Source organism: Sciurus vulgaris (genome assembly GCF_902686455.1).
Source record: "Sciurus vulgaris genome assembly, chromosome: 8".
Classification (NCBI taxonomy): Eukaryota; Metazoa; Chordata; class Mammalia; order Rodentia; family Sciuridae; genus Sciurus; species Sciurus vulgaris.
The window spans coordinates 16734701-16746829 of NC_136468.1; the positions used below are offsets into that span (position 1 = coordinate 16734701).

Genomic DNA, 12129 nt, shown 5'->3' on the forward strand with positions numbered 1-12129 from the left:
CTGTTATTTTTTCCTCCCCCCCACCCCTCCCACCCCTCTTTTCCCTCTATACAGTCCCTCCTTCCTCCATTCTTGTCCCCCTCCCACCCCCCATTATGTGTCATCATCTGTTTATCAGCAAGATCATTCGTCTTTTGCTTTTTTGAGATTGGCTTATCTCACTTAGCATGATATTCTCCAATTTCATCCATTTGCCTGCAAATGCCATAATTTTATCATTCTTTATGGCTGAGTAATATTCCATTGTATATATATACCACAGTTTCTTTATCTATTCATCAATTGAAGGACATCTAGGTTGGTTCCACAGTCTGGCTATTGTGAGTTGAACAGCTATGAACATTGATGTGGCTGTATCTCTGTAATTTGCTGATTTAAGTCCTTTGGGTAGAGGCCGAGGAGTGGGATAGCTGGGTCAAATGGTGGGTCCATTCCAAGTTTTCTAAGGAATCTCCACACTGCTTTCCAGCGTGGCTGCACTAATTTGCAGCCCCACCAGCAATGTATGAGTGTACCTTTTTCCCCACATCCTCTCCAACACCTATTGTTGCTTATATTCTTGATAATCACCATTCAAATAGGGGTGAGATGGAATCTTAGTGTAGTTTTGATTTGCATTTCTCTTATTACTAGAGATGTTGAACATTTTTTCATGTATCTGTTGATTGTTTGTACATCTTCTGTGAAGTGTCTGTTCATTTCCTTAGCCCATTTGTTGATTGGGTTATTTGTATTCTTGGTGTAGAGTCTTTTTGAGTTCTTTATAGATTCTGGAAATTAGTGCTCTATCTGAAGTATGAGTGGCAAAGATATTCTCCCACTCTGTAGGCTCTCTCTTCACATTGCTGATAGTTTCCTTTGCTGAAAGAAAGCTATTTAGTTTGAATCTGTCCCAGTTGTTGATTCTTGCTTTTATTTCTTGTGCTATGGGAGTCCTGTTAAGGAAGTCTGATCCTAAGAAACAAGTTGAGGATTTGGATCTACTTTTTCTTCTATTAGATGCAGGGTCTCTGGTCTGATTCCGAGGTCCTTGATCCATTTTGAGTTGAGTTTTGTGCAGGGTGAGAGATAGGGGTTTAATTTCATTCTGTTGCATATGGATTTCCAGTTATCCCAGCACCATTTGTTGAAGAGGCTATCTTTTCTCCATTGCATATTTTGGCACCTTTGTCTAGTATGAGAAAATTGTATTTATTTGGGTTTGTGTCCATGTCCTCTATTCTGTACCATTGATCTACCTGTCTATTTTGGTGCCAATACCATGCTGTTGTTGTTACTATTGCTTTGTAATATAGTTGAAGTTCTGGTATTGCGATACCCCCTGTTTCATTCTTCCTGCTAAGGATTGAACATTCTTGCATTGTCCCACACATGAGCTTTTGGGGGACACCTCACAGCTAAATCATAATAAATACTCAACTGTCTTTTCTTTCAGTCCTGAGGACTGAACCCAGGGGCACTGTAACATTGGGCTACATTCCCAGTGACCCCATTCCTTTTTTTTTTCTTTTTTAAATTTTGAGACAGGGCCTAACTAAATTGCTGTGTCTGGCCTGGAACTTGTGATCCTCCTGCTCCAGCCTCCCTAGTAGCTGGGATTACAGGTGTGTGCCACTGCACCTGCCTTCAATTGTTTTTCATTTAAGAGCTTTTAAGTGATATTCTGTGACATGAATCGATTACAATGTGTTTAGCCACTTCTCTCCTGGAGGGCATCTTTTATTGTGGTGACCGTCCTCATATCTGTATCTTTGCCCTCTTCTTTGACTATCCCAATTAGGCTGTCCTGAGAGTGAAATTGCTCAGTTGACATTCTGCCTAATTGCCTTCTAGAAAGACCGTGCCAATTTACACCCTCGGACTTCCACGTGGTATAGTCAACCTGAAATTTTAACAGGGATTGAGGATTTAGCTCAGGGGTAAAGAGCTTGCCTAGCAGGTGCAAGGTCCTGGGTTTGAACCACAACACACACACACACACACACACACACACACACACACACACACAAAGAAAAAAGAAAAAGAAAAATTCAAGTCTGACAGAGGAAAAAATGGTAACATTTTAAAGTTATGTTGAAAATTAAGTTGAACTTGATTTCACAGATTTATCAGTCACTGTATTTATTCTTCTTTGTTAGTCCTACAAGTCCTTGAGCCTCTTTGCCTTTTTCTTCCTGACCTGTGAGAGTTTTTATAAAAGTATATGTTTCACATTCTGTTTTTTATTTACTGTTCTTTCAATTTATAAAATTCTTATTAAAGCAGTAAGCTGCTGTGGCATCCTCAGGTAGTCAGATAAAATTATGGCAGAATTAAACAACCTCCTACGTCGCCTTCCCCCATCCCCAGAGAAATTTCGTTAGCCTTCTTGATGACAACCTTTATAATTACAACCACAAAATCATCCTTTATTTCTTGGTTTTTCAATTCAGGATAGTATCAAGCATTACTTGCTAGCAAATATAATAATTTAGGTAATAATTTCCTTTTTGCTCTCCTCCCAATACTTTGCAGGTCTCTTCTTTTTAGTTGTTTTTAGTTATTTTTGTGGTTGTGACTAGCAGATCTGGAAGCCATAGTCAGGATCTTGGCCCATAGTTAGGGTCCGTCCTTCCTCGTCGAGTTCCATCACTCACCGTTGTTATGGTCATCTGCTGTCCCCGGGTCAAAGATAGATCATTTTCATTCAGTTCTGATACCACAACCAGATCTATTTGTTCTTTTGGAAGTTGACATTAAGCTGAAAAAAGAATAAACAGTCTTTCCCTTTTTTATGATGATGTAAACATTGCTCACTAGAGACCAAGTATTTATGCTTATAAACATACACTTACTTCTCGGGAGTTCCAAGGTCAGAATGAGCAGGAATTCTCCCTTCTTTTGTTTCATCAATTGCCTAAAACCATGCCACAGTTTAGTTTTACTTCATATTGTGGAAACAAAGTGTTGTAACCTCCTCTTCAGTCAAGAAAGGTGTGAGCTTACAGGTGTGTCTTTATGGAAGCAGCTTTAACTCGGAGCAACTGGGAAGTCAACATATAATTGTTTAAAGGAATAAATTTTTAATTGATATAACCCACAAACCATAAAATTCACCATTTTAATTTTGTGTTTGTGGTGCTGGGATTGAACCCAGACTCTATATGTGCCAGGTAAGTAAGTACTCTTGCTCTGAGCTCCCTGCCCAGCCCTTTTTATTTTATTTTGAGACAGGGTCTCCCTGAATTGCTCAGACTGGCCTTGAACTTGTGATCCTCCCACCTCAACCTTCTGAGTAGCTAGGATATACCATGGACACTGCGTCCAGCCTACAAAAGTTTTGAATTTTAATTAAGAAGTCCAAATATCTATTTTTTATTACCTATGCTCCATGATCAGGAAAATATTCACTTACATTTTCTTCCAAGGATTTTATAGTTTTAGATCTTAAATTTAGATCTTTTCCCCATTTTGTATTAATTTTTGTAGATGGTATAAACTAAGGGTCCAACTGCATTCTTCAGCATGTGAATATCCAGTTCTTTGTTAAAAGACTGTCCTTTGGTGATGGGAAAGGGGTCAGAGAAGGTCCCCTAGAAGGGAGAAGGGACCCTGCAGCTTCAAATGAGCCCCTGCAGGTTCTTGACTTACACCATAGAAAGGAATTTCAGGATGCAGCAGAAGAGGCACCAACAAAGGCTTATTTAAGAAACCAAAGCCATGTCTTCAGGAAGGCTAGAAATGGGGCAGGACACACACTCAACCCAGGGAGAGGGGCACTGGGGGGCTTGAGAGTGAGAGGCACTTTTGAGGAGTTGGGCTTTTTTCTTTTTTTTCTTTTCTTTATTATTTAAACAAATGGGATACATGTTGTTTCTCTATTTGTACATAGAGTCAAGGCATATCATTTGTGTAATCATAAATTTACATAGGGCAATGTTGTCTGATTCGTTCTGTTATTTTTTTCCCTTCCCCCCACCCCTCTCACCCCTCTTTTCCCTCTATACAGTCCTTCCTTCCTCCATTCTTACCACCCTCCTTATCCCTAACCCTAAACCTAACCCTAACCCTAACACTAACCCCTCCTATCCCCCATTATAGGTCCTCATCTGCTTATCAGCGAGATCATTTGTCCTTTAGTTTTTTGAGATTGGCTGATCTCACTTAGCATGATATTCTCCAATTTCATCCATTTGCCTGCAAATGCCATAATTTTATCATTCTTCATGGCGGAGTAATATTCCATTGTATATATATATGCCACAGTTTCTTTATCCATTCATCAACTGAAGGGGAGTTGGGCTTTTTCAGGGACCGATGTCAGCCTGGTGGGCTCAGTTCTCAACCTGGAGCACAGGGCGGGTGGGCTCTAGGTCGATGCCACCCAGTCAGTAGATGAAGTTTGGAAGATGCCAATATCATAAGCCTCTGACAAGGTTCTCCCTTGGTCTTATTTAGTGTAAAGAAAATATGTTGCCGCCAGGCAGGGTGGTGCATGCCTGTAGTCCCAGCGACTCAGGAGGCTGAGGAAGAAGGATCGTGAGTTCAAAGCCAGCCTCAGCAAGTCAGTGAGACCCTGTCTCTAAATAAAATACACAATAGGGCTGGGGTTGTGGCTCAGTGGTCGAGTGTCCCTGAGTTCAAATCCTGGTACACCACCCCCGAAGAGAAAATATGTTGCAATAACTAGCAAAGTCATCTGGACTCACAAATCAGACATTATTACCCTGTGTACAAATATATATATATTCCACATCATGTACAACCAGAAGAATGAGAAATTAAACTCCATCTGTATGTTGTATCAAAGTGCATTCTACTGCCATGTGAAACTAATTAGAACAAATAATTTTAAAAAAAGAAAAAGAAAAAAGATTCAAGAGCGTTTGAGTTTCTCAGATTGAGTTTCTTTTCTCTCTGAGTCTCCTTCCTGCAGCCTGTTTATTTTGTCTATCTCGCCTTTGCCATTGAATGATCTTCAGATTTTGATAAAGTCTCTTTATTCCCATCTACAAACGTAGGAGGTCATAGCCAACATTAAATATGTACTGAAGTCCATTCTATCATCAAAAGAAGATGGTGGACTGGGGATATAGCTCAGTTGGTAGAGTGCTTGCCTAGCGTGCACAAGGCCCTGGGTTCAATCCCCGGCACCACGAAAAAAGAAAAAAAAGTTGATTTTCCTGTGAACTACTTTATTTACATAAAAGGTTACCAAATAAAGACTACCCCTCAAAAGTGATCTGGACAGTGTCTTGAAGGAGGCTGTAGTTCTAGAACTGATGGGCCTCTTTCAAGCTCCTGCATGGGCTGAGAGTCCAATTATTACAGATTTTTTTCCACTGTCTGAAAATAACAACTTATTTATTTATTTATTTTTCATTTTTAATTTTTTTGAAAATAACAATTTTTCAAGACTTTTCAAGGTCTCCTTTTGGGGAGAAGATTTCATGGGTTATTTCTGGGTGTTATTGATCTCTCTCCCCTCTGAGGATATCTGTGTCTCTGACAGCCTTTTTTTTTAAAAAGACTCTCTATAGCACAGGGTCATTGTTTTGATGTCTGCCTTTTGTGTCTCCAGCTAGGTTAAAGATTTCTTAGGGCAGGGAGCATATCAGACCCTTCTTTGAAGTCTTCCCAAGAACCCACACACACCACCAGACACAGCTTTCCAGATGGAAAGCGTTAATGAACTCGGTGTGCTCCTACAGGCAACTGCTCTGTGGCTATTTTACTGTTCTGGGAAGAGGAGACTTTGTGTCTGCTCTTCTTTTTAAAACCCATTTTACTGAGGTGTGATTGACATATGAAAAGTTGTGCAGGTCTCACGTGTACGACTTGATGAGTTTTAGAGATACGTACATACCTGTGAAACCATCATGAAAATCTGTGCCTTAGACCTAGCCACCGATTCCAAACATGTCCTCCGGTCTCCTCATTGTGTGAAGAACACTTAACATAAGATTATACATTTGGCAGTTTTGGGAATACAGTACAGCATTGTTAACTGCAGGCGCTGGGGGGCTCCCTAGGACTTATCTGGGGTTTTGTTGTTGTTGTTGTTTGTTTTTGTTTGGTACTGGGGATTGAACCCAGGGCACCTTACCATAGAACCACATCCTGGTATTTCTATTTTGAGAGAGGGTGTTGCTAAGTTGCTGAGCAAAACTTTATCCTCTGGCTAATATCTCCTCTCCCCTCCCTGCTCTGGCCTGGTGATCGCCATTCAGCTCTTCACTTTCATGGGTTGGACTGTTTTAGATTGATCACAGAAGCGATATGAAAAATTATTTGTCCTTCTGTGTCTGACTTATTTCCTTTCCCTTCACCTTCTCACTGACACTTGCTGTTTCTCTCGCTTTGTTTTTAGTTCTGGGATGGAGACCTCATGCATGCTAGGAAACTACCACTTCTCCCAGGGGTTCTGATTTGCATTTCCCTCATGATTAGTCATGTTGGGCCTGTGTTTATCTGTTGGCCACTTTTACATCTTGTTTTGAGGAATGTCTATTCAGGTCCTTTATCCATGATTTAATTGGGTTTATTTTTTTGTTGTTGTTATTATTTTGCTTTTTTTTTTCCTCTTGGGTCATTGGGTTACCGGAGTTCTTTATATAGCTTGCATGTTAACCCTTTATTAGTTCTGATTCTATTCCCTATGGCGGTCTTACGTTGGAAAAGTCAGTAAGACTCTCAGAAGCTGCCAGGCACGGTGTTGCACACTCTGAACAAAGGGGCTCAGGAGGTCGACCTCAGCAACTTAGCAAGACCCTATCTCAAGGTTTAAAAAAAAAGACTGGGGATGTGGCTCAGTGGTAAAGCACCCCTGGGTTCAAATCCCCAGTACCAAAGAACAAAACCTACCAGCCAAACAAAAAGACTCAGAACCTTATTTTTGAGCTATTTATTCCGATAAATATTACACATACTCAAGAGGAAAAAGCAAACAAATCTCAAAGTATCTATCATCCTCCTTCAACAATCGTCAGCATTTGGCCATTTTTTCATCTGTACATCCATCTACTTCTTACTTTCACTATTGCTACCCTGCCGTTCAGTTATTTTAAACCTAAACCAAGACCTCATCCTTTCATTGGTAAGTATCTCAGTATCTCAAACATATCAGAATTTTCCACTAGAGCCGTAATATCGTTGTCACACCTGATGATGTCATCCATAATTCTGTAGTAGCACTAAACTTCCACATTTTCTCACATTTCCCTGATTTTCTCTATTGTTACATTAATTTTCAAAAGTTGATTTCTTCAAGTGAGGAGCCAAGCGAGATTGAGTCAAGCCTTTGATGTGCCTGTCCCTGTTGCCACCCGTGGCCCCCTTCCTCCTGCCTGCCTGCCTGCTGTTTACTTCTGGGGGAGGCGGAGCGTGGCTTCTCTGGAATTTCCCTCACGTGCGGTGTTTGGCTCGATCCCTGGCCTCTACCTGCCTGGATTCAGCTCAATCTCTGTGTGTGAGGATACTGCACAGTGGCGCTGTGTACTCTCCTTGCTTCTCATCATCCGCCTGGCTCTCAGTTAGTGGCATTCGGATTCTTCAGTGGGTGCAGGTGTTATCAGCCTCTCCATCTTGTAGCAAAGTTCCCACCAGCCTTTTGCAGAAAAGTTCATCGGCCCTTGGTGATTGTCGCCCTAGATTCATTATTTTGCTAAGGGTTGCAAAATAGTGATAATTTAATTCCAGTCTTCTTTTTGCAAGTATTACCTGAAATTCAAGAATAAATTTCTTTCATCAACTGTTTGGTTACCCTGATATACGATGTGCTCTTTTAAAAAGTCAAAATACTAAATTGTTTCCAGAATAATGAATTTGTTTCTCAGCATTCTCCTAAGGCGATTAATGAGGTCTTCATTTTAGTATTACTATGACAAATGCATTTTGACAACTTGAATGTCTTTCAGTTCTTCGCAGTCATTAATCCTTTTGATGACACCAAATGCATCCTTAATAAACAGTAATAGAAATCATGGAGCTGGGGATGGGGGCACATGCTTATAATCCCAACAACTCAGGAGGCTGAGGCAGGAGGATTGAAAATCTGAGGCCAGCCTCAGCAACTTAGCGAGGCCCTGTCTCAAAAGGACTCGGGACGTAGCTCAATGGTGAAGTGCCCCTCAGTTCAATCCCAGAACCAGAAAACAAAAAACCCATAGTGTGACTTATTGGCTCCCATTTTTTGAGCACTTGGGTACCTACCAGGTATAGGTCAAGCACTTTCCATGGACTGATGCATTGAATCCCTACACCAACCTAACAGGTACAGTTATGATGTTAAGTTCATTTGGGAGATGAGAAAACGGAGGTGCCCCAAGGGCCAGTTCCTTCAGTCGACACATTGGCGAGTAGTGGGGTGGACACTGAGAGGTCTGGTTCCAGAGGGAACGTGCAAGTGAGGGTGACCATGCTTGTAAGGTTTTTGCAAAGGTTCAATGAAATGCTGCCCACAGTGTGCCTGGCGCATAAGATGCGCTCAATAGCCCTTATATTTCTTTCTTTGTCCCCTCCCTCCATTCCACCGGGTAGCTGTGGGAACTGTGGTCATTTAGATGGCAGCCAAGCAGACTGAGCCCGTCACTGTCATCAGCCTTCGGAAGCTGAGCCTGGGGGTTCCCGAGCCGCAGCAGCAGAAAGGTAAGATCGTCAAGGCCGCCTCGGGCTCTCAAGATGTGGCTTGGTTCCCCGCCCACCGTAAGAGCTAGGTGTTGAAATAACGAGTGTGGTTTTCCAACCTCCGCCAAAGGTGGTGATGATCCACGGGCATCCCGCCCGCCAGCACGGCCCCTCACCTTGATCTTCCCTCCTCAGAGCCACGGACCTTCACGGTGGAGGATGCGGTGGAGACCATCGGATTCGGCCGCTTCCACATTGCCCTCTTCCTGATCATGGGCAGCACCGGGGTGAGTCTCCCGTGCTGACCTCTGGTTGTTGAACACCGGTTTTCTGCTGGCCTCCCACTGGGCTGACCATTCCAGGGTCTGGGAGGTGTGTGGAAGGCAGCAGGTCCCGGTGGGGTGGACCCATCCAAAAGTCACTTCCTCCACCTGTGGCAGGTGCTTGGTTGGGAGCAAATGAGCACCTGTGTCTCTGTGTTCCGGAAATTCAAAGCCCACGTTTCAGTGTTCGAGACTGCTGTGCTGAGAGTCAGGCGCGGCTCCCAGGCAGTCTGCACCTGCTGTGATTCCAGACTCCCATCCCTCAAAAGGCGCATGCCGGGGTTTCTTATTTACTGCTACGGGTCAGATGTGTTCCTCAAAATCCAGCAGTGGCCAGGGTGATGGTCCTGAGCGATAAGGAGGAGAAGAGGCCACAAGGGTCCCGGGCACCAGCCCTTAATAGAAGAGGCTCCAGCCAGCAGCCCGGCTCACTGGTTATCCCCTTCCACTAAGCCCACGGTGCCTGTCCTCTCTGGAGGATGAGCTCTTGCCAAATGGCAGAACCTGCCCATGCTTTGATCTCAGACTTCCCAGCCTCCAGAACTGTGAGAAAAGAAATTTCTGTTCCTTTTGTTTTGAAATGGAGCCTCTCAATGTTACCCAGACTGGTCTGCACTCCTGGGCTCCACTGAACTGCATCCCCAGCACTTTTTCATTTGAAGACAGAGTCTTGCTAAATTTGGCCTTGAGCTTACGATCTCCTGTCTCCGCCTCTCTAGCAGCTCCGACTACAGGCACGTGCCATGGTGCTAAGGTGAATCTCTGTTCTTTACCAATTACCCAGTCTCAGGTATTTTGTTGTAGTAGCATCAATGGACTAAGACATTTACCATGTGCTGTTTTGAGGAAGGAGAAGAGACAACTCCATTCTGGGACTTTCACAACAGTAGTGACGTTTGTGAAACTACAGAACCACAGCAGTTGTTAAAAGTCCCACACTGCGGTGCACAATGATAACATGCAGTTGCAGCTCTAAGTTATGTTGTGGGCCCTGTGTTTTGAGGGCGGGTGTAAAGGTTCCCAAGAGGGAAACCAATGAGCAACAGGGAGCTGCGACCCTCGACCCTCGCAGCTCAGCTGAACAGTCCAAGGAAAAGTCGGGAGCGGCAGAGGAAGCGGGGAAGCTCTTAGGCCTCTGGGAAGCGCTGCATTCTCCAGAAACAAGCTAGTATAAAAAAATGTGTCCTGTCTCACTTTTACACTGATCAACAATACAACTTAGGGCAATTTCCTATGTGTAAAGTGAAGTTGCTCGTAGGTCCCATATTTTTAAGATTCCACACTCGAGAGACAAGCACAAGTGACCGGCAGGATTTTACTCCCGGCTCTGTCCCAGCTTCAGAACATCTCAGAGTGAACTGGCGTCTGGTGGCCTTAGGTGTCTTGTGGTCTGTTTTAATTCCCCTGAGGCCCCGTGCAAGGAGGGGCCCTCTGCCAGGCCACCCGATCCTCCCACTCTCACACACAAGGGAGGATAACTGTTTATCTGATGCAGGAACAGAATCTTTTCCCCGGTGTCAGGAAGGATGCTTTGGATGGGATCCTCCCGTGGGAATGGCCGCGAGGCCAGTGAGGGGCTGTGGCTGCCCCAGGCCCGGCTGTGGGCACCCTGACTGTCGCGCACTCTTTCTGCTCTAGCAGTTGGAGCAGCTCTTGGGACTGGGACGCAGTGGAACAGCAGCCTCAGCCTGTGACCAGGCGAGTCCTGATCCTCCCCCACTCTCCCATGTGTCCTCAAGATCTGTACAATGAAGCTCAACCACGAACCCCAGCTTGGCTCCTCGGGGTTCCTGTTCCCTGAGGTTGTCAGTGGGATGGAGTCGAATCCCTTACTGGTTTATTTCCCTCTGGGACTCCATAGAGGAGGGGTGTCCTGATTAACATTGACCTCGCTGCTCTCTATTATTGAGGGAGAGAAGTTTAGCAGATCAAACACCCTTAGGTGGTCATGCTGGGTTTTGTTGTTGTACTGAGGGTTGAAATCGGGGCCTCGTGCATGCTAGGTGAGTGCTCTGCCCCTGAGCGACACCACTTTCCAGCCCTTTACTTTTATATTTTGAGACAGGAGCTTGCTAAGTTTCCTAGACAGGTCTTGAACTTGAAATTCTCCTGCCTCAACCTCCTGAGTTGCTGAGATATAGTCGTGAGACGCTGTGCCTGGCTTGTGCTATTTTATTCTGAATACTTTTTGACCTAAAACAGGCCAGTCACCTGATCTCTGGACATGACCGTAATCCCTAAGGGGAGATAAGCCACAATGATACACTTGAACTTCCCACACACAGGTTGACATCACTCTACCCTTTTCATCCCAGACCAACTTAAGGATAGCCTAGCAATGCTGTCAAAGGATGTGCCCCAATCAGTCCATCATTTTTTCCTTGAATTCCCTTTCCCCTCCTGATACTATGATGTCAATATTCACTCTGGCCACTAGGCATGGGATTTCATAAGTAGTTGGCAACTGGCAGGTCACACACCTCTAGCCCCAGCAGCGTGGGAGGCTGAAGTGAGCGCACTTGAGTCCAGGGTAACGTAGACCCCATCTTGAAAATAAGCCTTGGCTTCAGCTTCGACTTGTTCTTGATCATTATCCTGTACCTCATTTCTTCCATCTATTTCTATTTTTTTTTTTAATTCTTTTTTAGCCCCTACTTCCTTTTCTTGGGAGATAAAACTAATCTGTAATGGACTGCAGAGTATGAATAGAGGAAAATAGTCAATATTTATTGAAACATCTAGTAGCACATCCCACACTGCTTTCCCAATGGTGAGCTGACATTGCACTAATTGCTTTCTTTTCCAGTTTTCATGGATCTTCCCATGCGACCCCAGCCTCTTGAGATCAGAACTGTTTCCCAAATCAGTTTGCAGGGCGGGTGCCCTGCAGTCCTCAGTGACGAGTACGAGGGGCAGAGCGGGTTGATGTGGCTGCTGGTGGCTGGCTAGGCTGGCTCGCCAGCGGAGTGACTGGCCCTACACAGCATTTTCATAGTATTATGCAAATGCAGAGGTCAGCAAACCCACAAGTGAATACATGTCACAAACTCTGGGGACCCTTTCAAGTTGCTCAAACCATAAATGTTACTTCATGAAAGACAAAGTTCTGTCGTTCTGTATCCAACTAGCTTTACTGGGTTGTGCTCTGTAAATGAAGGAGGGGAGAAAGAAAAATTAGGACTTGGAGGGGAAATGCCCAGAC

At 44.1% G+C, this 12129-nt stretch overlaps 1 protein-coding gene across 1 annotated transcript in view; it reads left to right on the forward strand.

Annotated features, from left to right (window-relative positions):
• Window positions 1-12129, forward strand: part of SVOPL (SVOP like) — a 60206-nt gene that overhangs the window by 5514 nt on the left and 42563 nt on the right. The window contains exons 2-3 of the mRNA XM_079150120.1: window positions 8518-8625; window positions 8800-8891. Coding sequence (XP_079006246.1) covers window positions 8541-8625; window positions 8800-8891 — 177 coding nt within the window. The 5' untranslated portion in view covers window positions 8518-8540. The remainder of the gene's footprint in view (window positions 1-8517; window positions 8626-8799; window positions 8892-12129) is intronic.